Source organism: Ovis canadensis, chromosome 2 (genome assembly GCF_042477335.2).
Source record: "Ovis canadensis isolate MfBH-ARS-UI-01 breed Bighorn chromosome 2, ARS-UI_OviCan_v2, whole genome shotgun sequence".
NCBI lineage: Eukaryota > Metazoa > Chordata > Mammalia > Artiodactyla > Bovidae > Ovis > Ovis canadensis.
Window position 1 is genome coordinate 142,683,188 of NC_091246.1, and position 24,118 is coordinate 142,707,305.

Here is a 24,118-nt window from a genome sequence, read left to right on the forward strand (position 1 = left end):
TATGTTCTAAAGTAGTGAAAAACCAAAAGTTAATCAATTTCCCTAAAATGATCCAATAGCAATACATTTACATTTTTATATGATGTTCAAAGAGTATATGAGGTCGTTTTATATGATGTTCAAATAAGGCAAAACAACTGTACTTACTCATAAATTGTTTTAGCATCTTCAGCACTTTTGTCCTTAAACTCAAGAAGCTCTTGAAGACTCTGGATATACCTAAAATGTAAATCAACCCCTTGTAAGACTGTTCTTTTACATTTTGAAAGTCCAATATTGTGAGAATGATCAAGAGGCATTTTAAACATTTCTTTACTGTTAATTAACTTTTAGCAAATTATGGTTGAAGTGGGATTTGTATACCCACGCACATTCAAGCAAAGTCCCTGACAGTAATTAGAAGGTACATTTTCTCCTAAAAACGTAGGTTAAATTTGATTTGAGAACTTCCTACTTTTTTTTAAGATCTCTACTCGAAGTAGTTTTTACATTTCTTAAAATTACCACTGTCCATCACAGTATAAATATACTGATGGTCATGGGAACTGAGTCTGTCACCAACAATTATGTGATCTTGGGCAAATGACTTAACTTGTCTTAGTCTCAGTAAAATGTGGAGGCCAGCTTACCTTGGTCTAAGAATCTAACTTAAATGTCTGTTTTAAAACCTTAATTTTAGATGTTATGTCCAGTCAGCAGATGCTTATTGAAAGTCTACAATCTAACACATGGTTCTTCTAAACAACTGAACGAAAACACAAAAGTCATGAAAATGCTCGTTTTTAATTTACCTAAAAATATGATGGAGCAAATCACCTGGTAAAGGAGCAAAACGAGGAAAGTCAAATGCCTCTCAGAAGGTCATGCAGCAGAGGACAATGGCAGTGCAGGGCCAGAGCCAAAACACCTATCATTCAATGACCTTCTTCAGTGTAATGTCTCCTTTGGCCGGACCTTTAGCTGCCATATTTTAGTAGGTGTCCAGGGGCAGTGCAAGTGTTTTAAAAATCTGCAAATCCCCATGTTGGTTTGGAAAGTTGTTTCTGACAAACAGTATGCCCTACTGCATGCCAAGGCATTCCAAAGTCTAGTGATTCTGCGTCTACTGTTGTGACTTAACCCTTACTCTTCATTGGCAAGAACAATTATGCTTTAATTCAGAAGAAACTGAAATCAAGCAGGACACTGGGGTGCTCCTGGGCACAGAAGCCTTTCCATGTCTCCAATTTCATATTTGTAGGGAATAGATGCCAGTCTCCATGACCTTCCTTGAAGTCCAAAGGGCAGGTTCAAACAGGTGCTAATCAGGGAAGAGAGAGGATGCAGAGACAAGGGAGAAGCAGCCAAGAGACAACACTGCAGACCTGGAGTCAGTCTGGTTTCCCTTCAAGAGATAGACATCTCTGAATTCTTTCACAGCACTAAAACGCCCAACAAAAGAAAGATATTAGCATTTTTCATCCCAGAAGGTTTGATAATCTCAAGAAGCACATCAGGAGACCACCTGAGGCCAGATTAAAGGCCTGCACGTACCCTGATCATTATCAGCAAGCTCCTCCTGAACCACTGCTATAAAACTCCTCACCAAACATCCCTGGGTTGGGACACACAGTTTTTCAGGGCAAGATCCTGCTGTGTCCTCCATTGCCTGGCAAAGCAATAAAGCTATTCTTTTCTACTTCACCTAAAACTCTGGCTTCAAGATTCAATTCAGCACCAGTGAACAGAGGAAGAGTTTTTGGCATTAAATTGTCAACATCCACAATGTGTTAGGCACAGATATTTTAAAAATGTAACATATTCTACTTTTAACGATTTTTTTTTTAAAGGAATAAACCTCCATAGAAAATTGCATCAGAGTTCCTAAACAAATGCCTCTTACTTAAACCACATTTCTAACTATTCCATTTTTGGACTGGAAAGTATCTGATTATCAATTATAGAGCAGTCATTGTTTCTTTCACTTATTTTAAAAAGTTGACATTATATCAGCTTCTCCCATAATTATATTGCTTACAACAGGAAAGCTAGGATCTCCATAAATCGTAATTGGGAAATGCCTTGCAACTAAATTTTTCCATTTACGACAACTCTGGCAAACTCTTTTGTTTGAAATGTATAGTGGTTAACAGAATAACACTTTTAATAACATTAACAAGAAAGGCTGTATACAAGTGGCCACATCTGCATACACACCCTTAATAGCTCTACTGTCATTTTTAGAAGAGAGATCATAGTTTCTACACAATTCTAATAACTAATTGGTTTTAAATGGGAGAATAAATATTTTAACTTTTGTGACTTATAAAGATATACTTCAATAAGATAAATTCAGTTTATAAAAAATATTTACACCCTTTAACACATTTTATTAATCTGACTTCAACATACAGCAGTAGAAACAAACAAATCTGAGTTTGAATCCCATGAATATTTTTGCCTTAGGCAAAGGACTTAATCTGTAGGTACCTCCATTTCTTCATCTGTAAAATGGATGCCCACTGGGCAGGGTTATCGAAGGGATTAAAGGTAAAGTATATAAATCTCTAGCTATCAATTTATGGTAGATATTTTTATTACATTATAAAATAACATCCTTGGAGATTTAATAACATGAATCTTAATTACAGTGTCTGTATTTCTGTGCATTTCTGATTGTTTTTTCAAAACCAAAATGTAGTACAGTCCAGGATTGAGGTGACAAGCCCAGATATACCCAAAGGAGGAGGAATGCTGCTACTACCTTGAGACACCACTGAAGAGTAAAAAAGTATTTGCTTTAACTTTGGGTAAAGTCTACAACTCTACTCAAATTGCAAACACAAGAACAGTGAATCTTACCAGCTCTGTACCAACTGAACTGATGGTGTCCGGAGAAGATTATCCGGAAGAAGACTTATTTCTTTCATTATATTTGCCAATCTCACAGGCAACTCTTGCCGCAGAAACATAAATGAGGTCTTTTCACAAGCATTCACAGATCCTGAAACCAAATACAGTGTGAATAGCAGTAAGTGGAAGCCAGAAGGCAGAGAGAAACGCAGAGTTATTTGGCAAGTGATACCATCACCACAATGACAAGGCAAGAAGAGGAGCAAGGGACAAGACAGTCCAGTCTCTAGGGCTGTGCGACATTCTGAACCACCTTCCAATCACACTGTAGAGCATCAGTGAGGTTACTTTCCCGTCTCCATTATTCACATCTCCCATCTTAGAACTAAGACAACCTAGGCAAGTCTGAGCAAGGCACAGTCTGATTAACGTAGGACCTGTAAAAAGCCTATCCTATATAACCTGTTGCTATCATTTTAAAAACTTGTTTCCTAACTTTAGGTTTATAAGAAAAACCTGTCTGATAAGCAGTGGAAATTCTGACATGTTCATGAGAAGATTCATTGAGTCCAGGTAGAACCACTATACTAATTGCCATAAGCAAAGAGTAAATGAAGAGTAGTCTTTCGGGCAACAGAAAGCAAAAGCTGCCAATGCCTCCTCTGCGATCATCTTCCAGCTTCTCCCCCAGTAGGTTCTATTCAATTGTCTGATTCCTGGAAAGCAATCTGCTTCTTCCTCCACTCCTACTCAAGATGCTAAGCAGAACAGTTGTAGAATCGCATTTGGCAAGCAGTTCCATTTAAAGTTAAACTAAAAAGTCATGTTATTTCAGTGATGCATTTTAAACTCACTGATTTGCTCTTTTAGCAAGAGACAACCATAGCAAAAACTAGATTGTCAATAGGAATAATCGTATTAAAAGAAAATATTTTCTTGCGGAAGTTTAATGGCATACTTGGGAAAGAGGTCAAATTCACCGTCTTAATAACACTACAGTCATTTTAAGGTAAAAAAAACCAAGAGCTTTGAACCAAACAAAATCGACACTGTAAACCACAAGTTTAAGTGGCTAACTACGCTGCTATCTTTCAAGCCACTAGTGATCCGTTGGTGACCAAACCGACTCACAATGCAGAAGATAACTCTTGTCTAGTCGAAATTTTGACTTGATTAGTCTTTCCATTTCACCTAAGCGCCCCACTATGAGAAGTCAAAGTTAAATGCCTGACTTTGCAATTCCTCTGCATCTTTTCTAGAGAAAACCAGGAAGCACTCATCTGAGAAAGAGGAAAGCGGAGAGTCACTTTGGTAAACAAACCCCATAGCATACTGTACCCACGCACTTTACACGTGCTGCGGACTCTTGTTGACGAAATGAACTGTACGGTTGGTGGAAACTTAAGCCAGTGGCAAGGAAAACATTCTATGAAACACCGGGCCAGTCAGAACCTGCTTCCCCTATCAGCATGCCACTTTTATGTAATCATCATATGCAAAACTGAGCATTTTTCAGCACTCTGCAGAATCTGAACGTGACTCCCGGAGGTGTCAGCACACTCGCCTCTCACTCGGGCTGGGCTCTTCCGAAAGCGCCTGGCTGGGAGCGCGGAGGTGCACACGTGCGCTGAAAAGAGGTTCGAGCCCCGGGCTTGTTTTTCAACAATACACGGGGAAAAGGCTCACTCTCCCAGTTATCTCTCGGGGGCGCGGACGCCTGCACCTGAGCAGAGGGATCCGTCCGCGAGGGACTGAGGAGGCGCCCGAAGCGCGGGAGAGACGTTGAGGAAGGGGGCGCGCCGGCGACGAGAGGGCACCCGCGCGGGCCGAGCCCGGCCCGGGTTAGCGGCCGCAGCTCCCAGCTGGGGTTGCGCAGGAAGGCCCGAAGCCCGGGCCCTACTCACCGAAGTCCAGGAACTGCTTCATGGAGAGCGGGGATGGCGAGAAGCGCGCGTAGAAGTCCACTTGGCCGGGAACGCCGCGTTCGGGCGCCGGGCCGGAGCCCGAGTCCGAGGTGAGGCTGCGGCTGACGCTAGGGCCGGCGGCGCGCAGCCCGGGGCCCGGGCCGGCCGAGGTGGCTACGCGAAGCAGCCGCGCTAGCCTCATGCCGAGCCGCGCCGGAGGAGCCGGAGCCCCGGGCGCCAGGTCGCCGCTCCGCCGCTCGGCCGGGTGGTACGTGAGGGACGTGGCGGCCTCGGGGGCGGGGACCGGCTGTCACCGCCGCGGCCACCGCCCCCCTTGCCGGAGCCCGGCCCTCCGCGCCGCTGGGCGGGGCCCGGGGAGGGGAAGGAGGCGGGGAGAGAGGCGGGGATCGCGTGCGGACCGCCCCCGAGTCAAAGTCCCGCCCCCCGCGCCGCGGGGCGGGGCCCGGAGAGCGGGGGGGCGGGGTTTCGTGTGGAGGCCGAGCAGCTACGAGCCTCTCGTGGTGTGGCGCGCCTAGTCACAAGCCCTTTGGAAACAAATCCCACTTTCCTGCTTCCTCAGGTCTCCTGTCCTCCGCCGAAAAGCTCTAGCACAGGATCGACATCCGCTTCCAGGCACCACAGTGTCTTGCTTAGAGCGTGTTCCAGAAACGCTCCAAAAAACAAGCCCATATTTTACGGAGGAGCAAACTGAGACCCCCAAAAATTTTCAGAGCAGACCCTTGCCAAACAGTGGTACAAAAGTACACATGGTGATTACTATAGAGCGTGGCCCTAAATAATAGCGCAACGACTCCCGTCCCAAGAGAAGAGAATTGGCGGCTCAACTTGAAGCTTTATCTACTGTCATTCTCCGGCTGGGCAGCAATGTATATAAAGGCTCCCACAACTCCGACTGCCCTTCTCTTTAAATGTCTTAGCGTCACAGTTTGATTGCTCCAACCTTTGCAGTCTCCAAATAGTGAATATAAGACTAGAGAATTTCTAATTTCGATTTAATCGCCCAGAGCTGCGAAGGCTGTCTATAGTGAAAATCACCACTGTCCCTTCTTGCCACTGCCCCTCCCTATATCTAATCCTAGTGGTTTGTTATGTCTTAGATGCCAACAAAATTACTTTTCCTTCGGTGTGTAGTTTAATTTAAAATATATATTTTATATATTATACAATTTTAAGATTTTATATATATGTGTATGTATATATATAAATATTTACAGCAGTTATTGGTCTAGAATAACATTTCTATTCTCCATATTCTGATCTTGGGTTGTATAAAAACATGTGTAAAGAATGAGGTGAATGTCTTTTTAGGGTGTATTAGTGTTACTAAACTGCATTCATTTGCCCAGCGTGCAGCTCTGAGATGCCAAGGTTTGCAGGGGAAAGGTTTATAAGTCATGAGGCAGCCAAGAGAGGAGAAGGGAGACCAAATCTTAAATTCACCTTCCTTAAGGGAAAGAGCTTGGGATATTTATGGGACAAAGAAGTTGGGTGCCCTGAGGCCTGGGGAAAGGTGACTGGAGATAAGGAAAAGGTGAAGAAAATGGCAGGGTGGTATCATCTGAGGGTGGAGTGTTTGGCCTTCTGATGTCAAGAGGTTCTCCATCCAGCACTCCAGCAGGCCCAGCTGAATGGTTGGTGGTCTCAACTGATCTGAACTGGGCAAGACTAGCTCCATGTTCCTGAAAAACAACTTTTGAAACCTTTACTATAGTGACCCATCCATCAGAGGTACTGCCTCTAGAGGACAGCTAAAGGAGTCACGATTGTCTAAGCTACCCGACAAAGGGCGTGCAGTGTGCAGGAACAGTGAAGGCAAGTTTGATCAGTGAAGTTACTGATATTACCGATTAAGCAAAAGTTATAGTTTAAGGGATCAAACTGATGACTGCCCTCAGTTTCATTAGTCCCACGGGTTTAGCTTGAAGGAAAACACTGACCACCTTTATGGGTATAGGTAGTTGAGGGTTGGAGTAGAAGCAACACTTAAACATGTTTTCCAAAAGTGGTGCCTCTAAGAATTCTTTCAGATATCTGTTAACCTGGTTGTTGTTACCATTTTGGTAAAAATTTCTTAGAGGAAGCAGCATGAACATAAGACTATGAGATAGGTAGAGAAAGTCGGAGAAGGCAATGGCACCCCACTCCAGTACTCTTGCCTGGAAAATACCATGGATGGACAAGGCTGGTAGGCCGAAGTCCATGGGGTCACTAAGAGTCAGACACGACTGAGCAACTTCACTTTCACTTTTCACTTTCATGCATTGGAGAAGGAAATGGCAACCCACACCAGTGTTCTTGCCTGGAGAATCCCAGGGACGGGGGAGCCTGGTGGGCTGCCGTCTATGGGGTCTCACAGAGTCGGACACCGACTGAAGCGACTTAGCAGCAGCAGCAGCGGAGAAAGTAATCAAGTCTTTTTTATTTATTTGCTGTCCTACCAGCCATACTCTGTACCCTCCAAGTATGACCTTCCTTCATCTATTCTATGAATGTTTGTTGAAAGCACATTATGTAAAGTCCATCATCGTCGAAGTTTTACACATATCTTCAAATATTAGACAGCCTGCTCCATAAAATAAGGATTATGTTTGCTCTGAGTGACCCAGACGGCAGATGGAAGACTTGGGGATGGAAACTGTAGGGAGACAGATCTCACCCTCGCGTGGACAAACTTTGGTTCCAGCCCTTTGACTATGAAAGGGGCGACTTAGAGGAGGAGGGGGTTCTTGTCAATGACAGAGACCAAAGGACAGCATTTTAAGGAGGCTGTGGGGAGGGTGATAGCAAAGCTGTGTGGTGCTATGAACACAGCCTGGATTCTGGTGTCAGATCCTCTTTCATGTACTGGATATGTGACCTCGAGTGAATTACCTTTCTGAGCATCAGCCTCCTTCCCTAGAAAGGGGGGAAACTGGCTGTCTCATTGGGGGTGACTGTGAATAGATAGTGTAGCCATCTGTGTTAGCACAATACCCAGGATATACTAAACACTCAGATTCCATCTTTTTTTTTTTTTTAACCATTACTGCTGTTTTTTAAAAAAATTATTTCCTTATTAGGGTTTAATCAGAACCGCTCACACACATTTTTCATGAAGCAAACTTTACCAAAGGTTTGGTAGAAGACAATTTACAACTGAACATTAGCCATCCTTAAAATAGTCCTCAACTGTTCTGCAGCTCTCCTGCAGCCTCCAGTCATGTGGCCTTCCTCCTCCTCCCCTTCCTTCCAGATTACTCCCTGAGCTCTGAATTCTCCTCACACTATCGTACACAGTATAATCGGCTTCCTCAGCCTCAATTTGGAACTCTGCTGCTTTCCACCCGAGCATGTTGAGGTGCTCAACTGAACATTAACTTGTGTGAAAGTACAAAGGTGAGGCAGAAAGCTTGGGATTCATTGTGTCAAGGTTCATTCACCCAAAAACCAATCCAAGTTTTCTTTTCTTCAAAGTATATTCACCAAACTTCCACCCAACTTATAGCAAATGAGTATATAAAAACAGATACAAAATTGCATCAGCTTTTCACTTCTTGGTCAAAGGCTGAGGATCCAGAAACTGGAGAGAATGTTAGATATTTTTTAGATATCTGTTAGAGTGATGGTTATTAAGACTGTGGTAAAAATATTTTAGAGGAAGCGATATGAATTAATAAGATATGAATGAAGTGATATGAATACATAAGATATGTATTCAAAGGTAGAAAGTGATCAAAGGGTGGAATATCTTTCATGAATTTTTACCAAAGGGCTATATTATTTAACTATGTGCATATAAAGTATAATTGTAATTTAAGGCTCTCTAAAAACTTCTTTATAGCAGACTTGGGTGGATTCTCTAAATTCACTGAGATTGTGTGATTATTGTCGGATTGATTTGGCTGAAAATCATGTAAAGCAATAGGAAGCAAACTGAACTATGCCACCCTGTCTCCTTTATCCTGTGGCTTCATGGGGCTCAGAGGACAAGAGGAGAGAAAAGTGATTATTCATTCTCCTGCTTCTTCCTGCTGGGCCATGACTTGTGTCCCTTTTAAGTATGGCCATAGCTCCCTTCCTGTGCCCAGGGAGCCCTAGAGGCGATACCAGGTTCCCTCTCCTGCTGATTGGGGTGCTTCACTATCTCCATCTCTACTCTGCCCACACCTCTGCAAACAGTCCCTGAAAACACTCTTCAGTTTCCCCTTAGAGTACCATACCATTTCCTGCCCCAGAACCCTGACTGCTGCTTTACAAAGGTAACTTTCAAAAGACATAAAATCATGTCTTTCATGCAACTGCAAAATGAACACATCTCTATCACGGTGTGTACTACTTTTATCAATTATATCTCATTGAAGCTGAAAAAAATAAAATGAACACACTAAAATTTTAATTAACACTTTCATTAAATTAAGAGACTCAGGAAAGATACTACAACCAGTTCAAAGGGGAAGGCAAAAAAAAATAGGATTACAGAAATGAATTTGTAAAGGGCTATAAAACTGGCTTTTCCCCTTAGGAGTCAGGAACCCTCCACCTCTAACTGATAGAACATATTTGCCTGGATATAGGCAAGAATATAGGTTTTTACAGGAGTCATGTACAGATGTGAGAGTTGGACCATAAAGAAGGCTGAGTGTCAAAATATTATTGCTTTTGAATTGTGGTGCTGGAGAAGACTCTTAAGAATCTCTTGGACAGCAGGGAAATCAAACCAGTCAATCCTAAAGGAAATCAACCCTGAATATTCATTGGAAGGACTGATGCTGAAGCTCCAATACTTTGGCCACCTGATGTGAAGAGTCAACTCATTGGAAAAGACCCTGATGCTGGGAAAGATTGAAGGGAGGAGGAGGACTGGCAATCTGTTTCACATATGGTAATATACATATTTCAATGCTATTCTTTCAAATCATCCTACCCTTGCCTTCTCCTAGAGTCCAAAAGTCTGTTCTTTACATCTGTGTCTCTTTTGCTGTCTCACATATAGGGTCATTGTTTCCATCTTTCTAAATTCCATATATATGTGTTAATATACTGTATTGGTTTTTTTCTTTCTGACTTACTTCACTCTGTATAATAGGCTCCAGTTTCATCCACCTCATTAGAACTGATTCAAATGCATTCTTTTTAATGGCTGAGTAATACTGCATTGTGTATATGTACCACAGCTTTCTTATCCATTCATCTGCCGATGGACATCTAGGTTGCTTCCATGTCCTGGCTATTGTAAACAGTGCTGTGATGAACATTGGGGTACGTGTCTCTTTCAGTTCTGGTTTCCTCGGTGTGTATGCCCAGAAGTGGGATTGCTGGGTCGCATGGCAGTTATTTCCAGTATTTTAAGGAAATAAAATTTATCTCCACACTATTCTCCATAGTGGCTGTACTAGTTTGCATTCCCACCAACAGTGTAAGAGGGTTCCCTTTTCTCTGCACCCTCTCCAGCATTTATTGTTTGTAGACTTTTTGTTAGCAGCCATTCTGACCAGTGTGAAATGGTACCTCATTGTGGTTTTGATTTGCATTTCTCTGATCATGAGTGATGTTGAGCATCTTTTCATGCGTTTGTTAGCCATCTGTATGTCTTCTTTGGAGAAATGTCTGTTTAGTTCTTTGGCCCATTTTTTGATTGGGTCGTTTATTTTTGGGGAATTGAGTTGCAGGAGCTGCTTGTATATTTTTGAGATTAATTGTCAGTTGCTTCGTTTGCTATTGTTTTCTCCCATTCTGAAGGCTGTCTTTCACCTTGCTTATAGTTTCCTTCGTTGTGCAAAAGCTTTTAATTTTAATGAGGTCCCATTTGTTTATTTTTGCTTTTATTTCCATTACTCTGGGAGGTGGGTCATAGAGGATCCTGCTGTGATTTATGTCAGAGAGTGTTTTGCTTATGTTTTCCTCTAAGAGTTTTATAGTTCCTGGTTTTATATTTAGATCTTCAATCCAATTTGAGTTTATTTTTGTGTATGGTATCAGAAAGTGTTCTAGTTTCATTCTTTCACAAGTGGTTGACCAGTTTTCCCAGCACCACTTATTGAAGAGATTGTCTTTTCTCCATTGTATATTTTTGCCTCCTTTGTCAAAGACAGGGTGTCCATAGGTGCATGGATTTATCTCTGGGCTTTCTAGTTTGTTCCATTGGTCTATGTTTCTGTCTTTGTGCCAGTACCATACTGTCTGGATGACTGCAGCGTTGTAGTATAGTCTGAAGTCAGGCAGGTTGATTCCTCCAGTTCCATTCTTCTTTCTCAAGATTGCTTTTGCTAATCGAGATTTTTTGTATTTCCATACAAATTGTGAAATGATTTCTTCTAGTTCTCTGAAAAATACCATTAGTAGCTTGATAGGGATTGCATTGAATCCATAGATTGCTTTTGGTAGTATACTCATTTTCACTATATTGATTCTTCCGATCCATGAACATAGTATATTTCTCCATCTATTAGTGTCCTCTTTGATTTCTCTCATCAGTGTTTTATAGTTTTCTACATATAGGTCTTTTGTTTCTTTAGGTAGATTTATTCCTACGTATTTTATTCTTTTCATCACAATGGTAAATGGGATTGTTTCCTTAATTTCTCTGTTTTCTCATTGTTAGTATATAGGAATGCAAGGGATTTCTGTGTATTGATTTTATATCCTGCAACTTTACATATTAATTGATTGGCTCTACTAATTTTCTGGTGGAGTCTTTAGGGTTTTCTATGTAGAGGATCATGTCATCTGCAAACAGTGAGAGTTTTACTTCTTTTCCAATCTGGATTCCTTTTATTTCTTTTTCTTCCCTGATTACTGTGGCTAAAACTTCCAAAACTTTGTTGAATAGTAGTGGTGAGAGTGGGCACCCTTGTCTTGTTCCTTACTTTAGAGGAAGTGCTTTCAATTTTTCGCCATTGAGGATAATGTTTGCTATGGGTTTATCATATATGGCTTTTATTATGTTGAGGTATGTTCCTTCTATGCCTCAAAGCAATACTCTTGCCAGCTCAAGTACAGAAAACCCAGTTCAAACTTCCTTAAGTAAAAGACCATTGTTTTCTGAAGTCACTGAAAGACTTTTCAAGCGGTAAACCCAAAACATCAGTGTGTCCTGCTCTCCTCCTCTTCTTTCTTCCTCCCCATGTTTCAGCCCTGCTTTTCTTGGTGATGGGGATTCTTGTGACACTTTATAAACTTCACAAAGCTGACTCCTTTCCTATTTCAGAAACGGACAGAGTAGCAGCAGACTTAAGTTTCCAATGGGAAAATCTCTGTAATGAGCATCTCTCATTGCTTCAGAAAAACACTAGGGGATTGACCCTGATTGGCCAGGCAGGGGCTATGTTTCCAGCCCAGGAAAACAGGAATAGGTGTGGAGAGGTGGTACACACACACCTAACATCAGGGAATGAATTAGAAGAAAGGATCCCCAAGGAAACAGCAGTTTCTTTCACGTAAAAAAGGGATGCTGGGAGGTTAAAAACAACACATCATTTCCATGCTCTATAGACTGGTAGCATGTTTTCCTATTAATCACTACGATTTAACGAAGACAGTCCATGAAATATGACATTTTCTCACAGAATAATGATTCTTCACATTTTTATGTTTTTATTCCCTTCATTTCCTGATTAATTCAGATAATGTATATACCCATTTCTACTCTTTTGGAGGAGATTTAGAAAAAAGAAACAAATGCTTGCTTTGGCAGCACATATACTAAAATTGGAATGATACAGAGAAGATTAGCATGGCCCCTGCGCAAGGATGACACGCAAATTAATGAAGCGTTCCATATTTTTATGGAAGCAACCTAGATGCCCATCAGCAGACGAATAGATAAGAAAGCTGTGGTACATATACATAGTGGAATGTTACTCAGCTATTAAAAAGAATACATTTGAATCAGTTCTAATGAGGTGAATGAAACTGGAGCCTATTATACACAATGGAGTAAGTCAGAAAGAAAAACACCAATACAGTATATTAACACATATATATTGAATTTAGAAAGATGGAAACAATGACCCTATATGCGAGATAGCAAAAGAGACACAGATGTAAAGAACAGACTTTTGGACTCTGGGAGAAGGCAAGGGTAGGATGATTTGAGAGAATAGCATTGAAACATGTATATTACCATATGTGAAAGAGATTGCCAGTCCTGGTTCAATGCATGAAACAGGGCGTTCAGGACCAGGTGCACTGGGATGACCCTGAGGGATGGAATGAGGAGGAGGGAGATAGGAGCAGGGTTCAGGATGGGGGACACATGTACCCCGATGGCTGATTCATGTCAGTGTATGACAAAAACCACTATAATATTGTAAAGTAATTAGCCTCCAATTAAAATAAATTAATTAAAAAAGAAAAAAGATTCACCCTAACATGACATATATTTAATATCTTGGAGAATTAAGTTGATGTTAAAAGGCAATAAAAAATATTCTAAATCCAGCATTAGCTAGAAGACAGTTACATCCCATGCAGTCTCTCTTTTAATTTCTATATCTTTTAACATTTTCTTTGGGTGAATGGCCTTATCAGTTGGGGTTCAGGGCATAAAGTAAAAACCACTCTAGGTATTACTGCCATGAAGGGATTTAATTCAGGAAATTACATGTATACCACACAGACTAAAGTAGGCTCTAGACAGGGCCTCTGGGGATAGTATCTAGAACACTCACTCATCTAGGAGTTTCTGGAAATTTAGGTAATGAAAAATACTTACAACTACAATCCATAGTCAAAAACAGGAAATGAGACCACCACCAGTTAACCCTTTCTAATACTCAGAAAGCTAGAAGACTCTCAACACTGAACCTCAGGTCTCCACAACCATGCTTGCTAGTAGAAATACTGAGTCCACCTTGCAGATCTCAAATGAAGGTACATAATTCACAGAATCCAGTTCATGTGCAAAACCCCTAGCTGCATGGGGAATCTGGAAGAGAATTTTTAGCTTTCCAGCCCTTCTAATTAAAGGGTGAAATAGAAGTTGGCAAGCCAATTCACAGATATCTATCTCAATGGGCTTAGGCATTATTCATTTGTTTCCTAGCAGGAGTAGCTGGGCTGCTTGCGGTGGCAACAGGCAAAGGGAAACTGAAGAATTGTTGCTGCTTAAGAAAGAAATTGTCAGATTGCAGAAGTTTAACTCTTAAGAGTTTGGCTGACTCTTACTGCAGTCTTTTTGTTTTGTTACTGATTTAGAGAAGTCACTGTAACCAGACCAACATATGGTTGCTTCTGTGGGTCAGCTGCTAGAACTGGCAGATTATTCCCCATTCAGTTGTAAATGGGATTTTGCTTCTAGCAGGGCAGGTGTCTTAAAGGCATGGCCCATAGAGTAGCCTAAAAGGAATGTTATCTATCCTATCATCCTCACATACAACAAAGACTAAAATGTGCCCTGATTGTTCTTTATACGCTAGTTTGAGGATGTTAGGGATTGGAAGTTGTTAAAGGTGAGTAGACTGGTGTCTCCTTTCTAGAAGCCTAGGTTATAATCCTTCCATATACTGTTTTACAGATGCAGAAATTAAACCAATAGGGGTAAACAAAAAGTGCCAGCTAAGTGACTTGAACCTTGAATGAAGATCGATTCCACAGACTCTTGCTACCCAGTGTATAATCTGTGGACTGCAGCGTCTGGAGCTCATTAGAAAAGTTGACTCTCAGGCTCTTTCCCAAGCTCTCTGAAGCAGCACCTGCAGCTTAATTTCTGCAGGTGATTCTCAGGCATGTTTAAGTGTGAGGAGGATAGCTTTTAACCACTTTGTTGATTTAAGACTTCCTAACAAAGTGCTGGAGAAGGCAATGGCACCCCACTCCAGTGTTCTTGCCTGGAGAATCCCATGGACGGAGGAGCCTGGTAGGCTGCAGTCCATGAGGTCGCTAAGAGTCAGACACGACTGAGCAACTTCACTTTCACTTTCATGCATTGGAGAAGGAAATGGCAACCCACTCCAGTGTTCTTGCCTGGAGAATCCCAGGGATGGGGGAGGCTGGTGGGAGGCCCTTTATGGGGTCACGCAGAGTTGGACACGACTAAAGCAACTTAGCAGCAGCAGCAACAAAGTGCGTATGGCTGTAAGCACTCTAGAACTTGAGTTCCATCAGCAATTTGATGACACCTTGGAATCCAACAGACCCCCAGTCTTTCTAGGGAAAAGGTTCCCCTTTTATGGACTTTAGAGTCTTTCAGTCAATGCACTGTGACACGTGGGAAGAAGAAAAGGGGGTTTTTCAACTGTTCTTGCACTGACAAATCTGGTCTAATATACATGATGTAACTCAAGCATGAATGGGCCTATGAGCACTTCCTCTTCTGCATAGCAATAGAAGTATATAAGCAAGAGAACTACAACATGCCTTCCCACTGCAGGAAACCAGAGAGTCTATCGTGTGGGTGAAGAACTGAGGAATGGTTCAAAACAGAATCCTATTTACACTCTTCCATTTCTGGGGCGGGGGGAATGTCAATGAGTCAGTACATAGCAATTTCAAGATACCAACATATGGACTTGGTGTGCATGCTCCAAGCCCACATTATGGTCATTGTATTAAGAGTTTGAAACAGTTTGACATAAGTCAGTCTTGTACAAAATGACCTATGTTGATGAGCAGTTTAAATGTAAGAGCTAGGCTCACAGTATTTTTTAGTGAAGGTTACTTGCACTTGCAGACTGTAGCTATAGCAGGTAAACCCAGGGGTATGAAAAACCTAGATGAGCGGACAGGTCAGCAGTAGTTAAACTATATTTCTACATCTGTGAAATGAGAAAGTAAAACTAGACTTCCATGTTTCCTTCCTATTTTAACATTTTATGGTTCTATATAACAAGTGTAATTATTAAAATAACATTTAGTTATTCTGATCCTCTAATTTATTCCTTTTAAGAACCCATGAGATTGGTACTAATATCAATCTTACTTTACAAATAGAGAAACTGGGGCACAGACATGTCACTCACTCGTGGGGGTTATATTCTAAGAGGGGAAACATTCACACCCTGGCAGTCTGACTGCAGCCTCACTCTTACACACCCTATTCAGTGCCTATTTTATTGCAAATATGTCTCTAACTTCCAAGCTCTTGTTTCTGGTGCAGTGGAAACCTCACATGCAGCAATAAGATATTTCCACAGAGGGTAGAGCCCTTGCCATAAATATTGAAGCTGTCCAGTGCTTTAGAAGCAGCTCTCAACCTTAGCTATACATTAACAGTCACCAGGGAAGCCTTAAATAGCACGGATGCCTGGATTCCACACTGAAGTTTCTGATGGAGTCAGTCTGACATGAATTCTCAGCACTGGGGTTTGTTTGTTTGTTTTTTAATGTATTTTAGGAATTCAAATAGGCAGCCCAGATTGAGACTACTCCCAACTTTATAGGAATGGGGTTGGTTCTGGAGGCAAGTTCTACCCACGTAGGACCAGGTACTGACCTAATGTGTCAACCATTGATACCCTGACACAAGAATTTTAATTCTGCTAGTTATGTAGTGGAGAAGGAAATGGCAACCCACTCCAGTATTGTTGCCTGGAAAATCCCATGACAGAGGAGCCTGGTGGGCTACAGTCCATGGAGCTGCAGAGTCAGACATGACTGACTGACTGCGCACACATATGTAAAGTAGATTACCTGTTTGTCAGTACCATCTGTTGTTCTGGATAAGCTTCCTGTAAAAGCGCAGAGCCAGTGTCTCATTTGTATGTGTGTCCATAGAGCCTGGTAACATCCCTATAAGTTTTATTCCCAATTGGGAAGGAAATAATGAAACCACATCTAACCATCTCCATAGAACAAGATCTTGACAGAACACTCACTCAAATCTGCTGGTTACTGTTGAACGGAATACTATTCAGCCTAACTGAATGTTAGGCTTTGAGATAGGGAAAGAAGCATACTCTCTTCCTAGAGTTTGAGATTTCTTGGGGATGTTCTAGAAGGACAGTGTGTCAATAGCATAAATTTTATCTGACCCCTGCTAACATGGATGTGTCTCTGCCCACTTCCATGACCCCAGCACAAGCAGCCTGACAAAGAGATGCTCCACGGTCAGGGCATTTAAGCTTTACTGACTACTATGAAAGTCACACTTTTCCTTCACTCCAGTGTAGTCATCAACCATCACCCAGTTAGCTTTTCCCTTTGTGGTCCACTTTGAACTGTGTTAGATCCATTTTCTCACCCTGACTTGTTTTACAGTTCACTTACCTGTCCAGGATTTAACCAGGAATCCCTTTGTAACATTTCCCTCCTAAATGGGTCTGTTGGTAACACCTCTGCAGACCTGGCCTCAGCCACTGGCTCACAGCACTCTCAGACTCAGAGAGCTGGGCCAGAGAAGGCAAAACCTATTTTTAAGAGAAAGAAAAGTTACTTGCCACTTGACCACAATCAGAACGAGTGGTGGAATAGATGCCCCCTGGCTTCATTGCAGTAGCCACTCTTGAAATCATCCTGAAGTTCATTTTCTTTCTTTAAGGCTCAATGTAAGAAGTTGGACCACGGAAGTCCAAAGGACGGACCACTCATCCTTTGAGCTCGAGGAACTGCCTTTAATCATTTACTTCGGCTTCAAGCTCATCAAATAACCCTTCCACGTTCCTGCTTTCTTAGCCCTGTGGAAGCTAGTCACCTACAACATTTCACCATTTTTCTCCTTTAAAACAAAACAGCCCATCAGTCCCAGCCTGTTTTCCCACAATGTCCTCATTGTACTAGGGCTAAGTTTCTTACTAAGATGTTTTCATCCAGGGTAAAAGGCTCGAGCTTATCCTTATTTTCCTGGTCTGGACAATGTAAGGCATTTCCCACCAACATCTGCCCCACATTCTAGAATATTCTCAACCACAGGGGCATGACATAAGCCATAACTCTGCATGATATGCTGCGAGGTTGTAGCAAGTAACCTGCAACCAACAATTACGTGTCAGTCTTCACAGACAGGTGTAAGGGTCCCCTGTATGAATACTGCTATCACACTGAGGCATCTCTGGTTTTTTGTGAGGAACAGAAGGAAGCAGAGCCCCAGGAGTCCCATAAAGCACTACCATGACCTCTGCCAAGGGCATTTATGCCACAGCCCTAGCCAAACCAGTTTCTTATGCTCGTAACCACTGACTACACATCATTGCAGTGACTTACACTGGGTATACCCATGGGACTGTGGTTAATAGAGTCCCAGCCACTGGCCTATCTAAAAAGTACCTATCACTCACTTCTTTAGATGGTTATCACCTGTCTGACCTTCAAAGAACTAACAAGGCTAAGACATAACGTGTAATACCAAGTACAATGGAAAACTATTCCCTAACAGACTGGACATTTTATACTGGAAAATTTATTCAGGCCAGGGCATGCTACACTGTCTGCACACTATATACATGCCTTCCATTTATTAAATTGTGACAATCTGGCTAGAGAAGTTTCAAAAAGCTGCTTAAATTTAGATGAAATCCATTGATAAAGAAAATATTTTCTGACCTGTCAATTCTGCCTAGTCAGTGCTTGGTGATCAGTATAATGAGGCAGGTCACAGCTGGACTGCTGTCACAGTGAAAGTGTGTTCTAAGAAGAAAGCAACTCAGCCATAAGAACTTTCTTCTTTGTGCCATGTGTCATTGCTAGCTGACACCCTATCCTTCAGAGGCATAATAAGCCTTTGAAGCAGACAAATCAATGCTTACACACAACCTCCAATTTGCAGGTATCTTGAACAAACCACCTTTAAGATCATTTTCTTTTGAAAATATTCTCAACAAACAGTAAAGCCAAGAGAGGGGAAAAAATCACATTTACATTGCATTTTGTGGAGCATTAATATCTTTGGCTGATGTGAGATTATTCTTAGTGTCCCATAAATAAAAACACCAAAACCTTTATAGTTCAGCTTGATGCAATAAAAAGAAAGGCAAGTCAGGTTATTTATAATTTCACATGTACAATGCTATGTTTCTAAGCCACAAACACTTTCATAAAAAAATTTTTATTTCACACTTTTATACAAATATCCACAGGTATTTTCTAATCATGAAACAATTTTACAATGCTAGTTAGTATAAAAATGTATCAAATGCAAACAGACCAGTGACTTGACTTGAGATGACATTTTTAACAACTATAAACACCACTACATTCGTGTTTCTTTTATTGGTGAACCACCCTTGCACCCCGCCCCCCTTTCTAGGACATTCATTTTTATAACAAAGGTCTATAAACACTTTCAAAATATCAGCTTCTCAGCAACCTATAAGCCAGTGCACTGGGTTCCAAGTTATCTAAGCAAGAAACTGAGATTTTAAACATTGTTATGACCTGTTTTAGAGAAATTTCTGTAAACAAAATATCATCTGTAAAACTATTTTTGTTTTGAAAATTCCAAAGCACAACTGATATCTTAAGGGCATAAGATTTCTGGGGGAAAAAAAAAACGCAAAAGCATCAATGTCACATATAGCTGTATTTTGTTCTTTTAAAAGATTTTGAGATGCTACTTATACTACAGCCAAACAAATTAGCACCTGTTCGTTGCTGTACCCCCGTAACTTAACATTTTGAAGTACAGTAATTTTTTTAAATTTAGCTTTCCAGCTATTCAATCTCTATTGAATGTATATAATAATAACTTCCTCCTCCCTCCCCTTCATCTTTAAAATTAAACAATTTACACTTCTTTTCAGAGTAGTTAGAGTATTTTGGGGGATACAGACAGGGAAGGAAACAAAGCAAAAAACAGAACATAGACTCATTGATTAAATGTTTCCAATAATATTTTAAAACTTCAAAGCCATGATGTTTAGACTTTTGGTATCAGGTATTCAGTAGTCTTACACTGGATCGGTTTGGGTCCACCATCGGCACTCACCGTTTCTTTCAAGTCCTGAATACACAATATTTTCAGCAGTGACTAAACTGCACTAAAGTCCAACAACAATCCCATTATTTCTAAGAGTTCCTGATAGTTATAGCAAGAAAATCATGAATATCACACAGGGCTCTCAACTAAAAAATATCTTCTGTCTTTAAGAATTAAACATCTCACAGTTAAATTCTGTTTCTTAAATGTTTTGGGTTTGGAGGGAGGGGATGAGTGCTGTCATGAAGGGAGTTAATAACTTAAACTTATCTGTAAAGTATAACAACTCTCTGCTATATTTATAAAGACTTACTATGTTCTTTAGGCAGTCAGTAATTGAGGTCCAACCAGTGACCTCTCATGTTCTGATTCTGATTGCTTAATCCAACCTGAAGGGCAAACTGGAAAATCTTTGGCCTGTTAGTCAATAACAAAATGGTTTGTAAAAAAGAAAAATAAATACCATATACAAATAAGTATAACTAGCATTCAAATCTGTTATGCCTGTGTATTTTAGTGAAAGGGAAATGAAACCTGTGTGTATTTGGCGTGAGCAGGTATTCACACGTCTAGGAAATGGAAAAAGATGGCAGGATGGCAACATCACCTTCTATTGCACATTTAATTTATGGGAGCACTTTAGTTTGAACACGGTTACCCTGATGACATAGGGTTGTGATGCAGGACAGTTAACTGGCATGTTCTCCCGTCCTATGAGAAGAACACTGGCAGAGGTGGTGCCGAGGTTGGGACGGTCACTCTGTTGGCGCAGGGGTCATGGTGCCTTCTTCCAGCTACACCTTTGGAAGGATGTCGCGTAAGAGTAACCGGGCAGGCCCTTCCCCAGCACAAGTAAGTCAAAAACAAAGGCAACCCGGAACGTTAAATTAAGGCAGTTAAAGAAAAATCCATTCCAACAGCCTTCAATTTGGCTGTGCAAAACAGGAGCCTCGGGCTACGTAACAATGTCCACAGTTAAAACTGTAGGCTCGTACTGTTGTGCAGTCTGTCTGAAATCAGTATTCAGATATTGAACAGGTTTTTCAATCCATCTGAGTGTCTGGGTTGGGGAAAAAATAAAGCAGTTTGGGTACTGTGAAGCTTTTCTGGCCTCCCTAGGAGTAGCTTTCATTTTCATTCCACTTTGTGATCCACTGTTTTTTTTCAGGGTTATCGTTATATTTTTCATCTTGGATCTCTCGCTCTTCTTTCCGGATCCTTACAGCATGGTATCGGGGAACGCTATCATCGTACCTAGAGCGTTTAAAGAATCCACACTGGAGACAGGAGGAAAAAGAAACAGACACAAATTAAGTAATTCCAAGAAGGGCAAGTCCACTAGATGGTAATATCTAAGCTTTCTGTTCAGCTATGCCTAAATTTGGACTGGGACAAAGAATAAAAGACATGGTTTTCTTTTAAGAAGGAACTAATAGGTCAAAAAGAAATAGTAATAGCCAGAGAGAATAAACAGCAGAAAACAGCTGTAAAACTGGAAGAAAAGTCCCTTTTCCCATCTTATCTTTCCATCTTATTATAGCAATGTTAGTTACTTCTAAGAGTTGAAGAGTTTATGAAATAGTGCTTCCATTTTTTTTTACAATCACCATACTATATGTGAAAGATCTAACTTTCAGATTACTAGAACATCATGTTAACTTCAAGGACAACTTTTTTCAAGGCCATAAACCAAAGATTATTCCATGCCCCTCTTCCACTAACAAAATGGAAATCAGGTCACAAATATTTTACAAATTACTACTTGAAATGGGTGATTTAATCTCCTCTCCTTCAAGGCTCCAGTACATCTTTCTTAATAGCTAAGATGTAATTTATACTGCCTGGATTTCCAAATGAAGCCTCCAAACTAAGCTGTTCCATTAATAAATCATGCCGTGACTGTGTCCTGCAATAAAATCATTCATCACAAAGAATTTGAGAAACTATCACTAGATTGAATTTCAGAGCATCCTCTAATTTCTTTTCTTTTTGGCAAAAATACAGCATTTACACTTAGATTATTAATGAATATATATTTTATTAATCTTTAAAACATATTCAATCTGATCCAAAGTAGGCTTTTATTGGGAACATACCTGGAAATTCTTAAGTCAGATTGAATTTTTTTAATGAATAAAATATATAGGTATTTTTTAAAAAGATGTCTTTAATTTTTAAATGCCGATAAAAGATGGATGAGGAAGATACTTAGAATATGTTGATTAATGTGTTTACTATTTGATATCAATAGGCACAGAACATTTGTTTTGAATGATGTTAAGCTATAAAAATGGCATGGGGCAAAATAAAATTATGTACAAGTTTATCACTAAATCGGTGAGGAAAATGGGACAAGACTTTCTGTTCTAAGGCCTTTTCTATTTTCTGCAAAAAAAGCCAAAACACCTATCTGTCACATAGTGTGACTACTGCCCCATTTAAACAAAGACGAAATCGGGGTGATACATAAACTGAAATGGAAATGCTGGGATTCATCATGACAGGGCCATGGAAAGGGATTACAGGGGTAATCCTACCCTCTGGTGCCCACAGAAATGGAAAAAGGAATCGTTGCCAATTCCTGTTTCCATAGAGTTACAAGTAAGAGAAGCCAAACATGAACTTAAAATCAGCTGAGACCCAGGGCTGAAAAAAATTTCTAGGAACATGGAACAAGATCAAACTCCATTACAACGTTTTGAATAAACTGTCCACAGCATTTTTATATTAAACTTTTGTAAACTGAAGGCCATGTTGGCAAAGAATCATCTTCTGAAGTTGACCGTAATGTCTATCACACCAGTAGTGAAGAGTTTGTTGTAATGGTCTTTGACTTGTAGTAGATATGCAGGGAAAGGAAGCTGCATGCTTAGCCAGCATAAAACAATTTCTGAGCAATAATAAAAGCATTCCAAGCCTTGCCCCATCATTTTATAGCACAAAAATCAAAAAGATGACAGTCAGAAAGCCTTCTCTTCAAGAGAAACACAATGTTTCCAACATGCAACAGGTTAATTAGGCAGTCAACACAAGCTTCTATCTGTGGGAAATTCCAAAATGGACAAGAAATCTGGCATGATTTCTTATGCATCTTTGAAATTCCAAGTGGTATGCTACATACTAGATTAACAACACATGGCAAACTGGTTAACTGTAGAGGTCTAACACCTCCTATGTGTACGTAGATTGCAGTTTTCTTCATTGCTGTGGGTGATGTCTATTAACAACAACAAAAAGTAACTCACCTGCAACGAAAGATTCTTTGTGCACTTTTTTTTTTAAAAAAGTAAGCTTTCAAGTGAAATAAATGAAATAAAATAAATTCAAGCAAGGCAAGCCAGTGTGGACATTTGGAAAACGTCTGTTAATGGGACACACACAGCAAGCTGTTGCTTTTAAAGTTAGCCACCACAACCATAGCAGGTTCCACAGCTAGCAATTAAAAAACATTGATCAATTACCAATTACAGAAGTAGATCAATACTACGCATCAGAAGTAAGCCTCTCTTTATCAGACGGCTGAGCATGGATCTCAGCCTTGTGATATGTGGCATCATAGTGATCTTTCTTATTTCTCTTGAAGAAACCACACTACAAGGAAGCAAGGTATTTAGTCAGTGTTACAGTTCTGTGTATAAAAGCTAAACAAAAGAAAAATCTCAGAGTTTAACCTGTTTCCTCCTTACAGCTCGCTTACAAAGAGACCACTATGGATCAACCAAAAGGGAACAGACCCCACACCGTATGACACAGTGACGTCAAGCGTGCTGTATACTCAGTTGCTAAGTCCTGCCTGACCCTTTATAAAGACTGCATGGACTACAGCCCACCAGGCTCCTCGGTCCATGGAATTTTCCAGGCGAGAACACTGGACTGGATTGCCATTTCCTTCTCCAGGGACTCTTCCTGACCCAGGGATCTGCTTGGCAGGCAGATTCTTTACCATGGCGCCACCTGGGAAGCCTCAGTGACGTCAATTAACCCAACTCTATTACCAGAGGTCTCTGGTCAAATATTTATATGGATGACACTAGCAAATCGATTTTTCTATTTGTAACAAATCCTAAGGGCCAAAATCATTCTAAAAGGGAAAATATTTACACATCTGATCATAGTTTTGAGTAGTTTCTTCTTGCGGGGCTTCCTAGGTAGCTCAGTGGTAAAGAATCTGTCTGCCAATGCAGGAAACACGGGTTCGATCCCTGGGTCAGGAATATCCCCTGGAGGAGAAAACGGTAATCTTTCTTGCCCGGGAAATTTCACAGAGGAGCCTGATGGGCTGTAGTCCATCGGGCTGCAAAAAGTTGGACACAACTCAGCACACAGTTTCTTCTTGCAGGGGATATGGAGTCTAGAAATATGCAAAAGATTGACATCTGCAGTTTACTGATTCAAAGTGTAAAGAATAAATTCTCTAAGACTTAGCACAAATCCAAATAAAAGAGACACTGAATATTTTTCTGTCCTTTTCAGTGAATTTGATGGGGTAAGTGCCATCTACTTAGGCCTCTGTGGGGTAAATTACAATATAAAT

The 24,118-nt window shown here is 40.7% G+C and overlaps 2 protein-coding genes and 1 non-coding gene across 4 annotated transcripts in view; 1 reads left to right on the forward strand and 2 right to left on the reverse strand.

The window, feature by feature from the left end:
* The window catches only part of PDK1 (pyruvate dehydrogenase kinase 1), a 44,364-nt gene extending 39,248 nt beyond the window's left edge, over window positions 1-5,116 (reverse strand). The window contains exons 1-3 of the mRNA XM_069577208.1: window positions 4,737-5,116; window positions 2,842-2,983; window positions 148-219 (exon numbers count right to left, since the gene is read on the reverse strand). Coding sequence (XP_069433309.1) covers window positions 148-219; window positions 2,842-2,983; window positions 4,737-4,938 — 416 coding nt within the window. The 5' untranslated portion in view covers window positions 4,939-5,116. The remainder of the gene's footprint in view (window positions 1-147; window positions 220-2,841; window positions 2,984-4,736) is intronic.
* A 7,301-nt stretch (window positions 5,117-12,417) lies between these two features.
* Window positions 12,418-12,520, forward strand: LOC138434783 (U6 spliceosomal RNA). The gene has a single exon (XR_011254863.1). It is a non-coding gene; the product is annotated as a U6 spliceosomal RNA (small nuclear RNA).
* Window positions 12,521-18,698: 6,178 nt separating this feature from the next.
* Window positions 18,699-24,118, reverse strand: part of ITGA6 (integrin subunit alpha 6) — an 86,901-nt gene continuing 81,481 nt past the window's right edge. Inside the window, exons 25-26 of one of the 2 annotated variants that reach the window (XM_069577211.1) lie at window positions 23,046-23,175; window positions 18,699-20,861 (exon numbers count right to left, since the gene is read on the reverse strand). In XM_069577211.1, the coding sequence (XP_069433312.1) occupies window positions 23,068-23,175 (108 nt within the window). In that variant the 3' untranslated portion in view covers window positions 18,699-20,861; window positions 23,046-23,067. The remainder of the gene's footprint in view (window positions 20,862-23,045; window positions 23,176-24,118) is intronic. The other variant, XM_069577209.1, reaches the window with a different exon arrangement.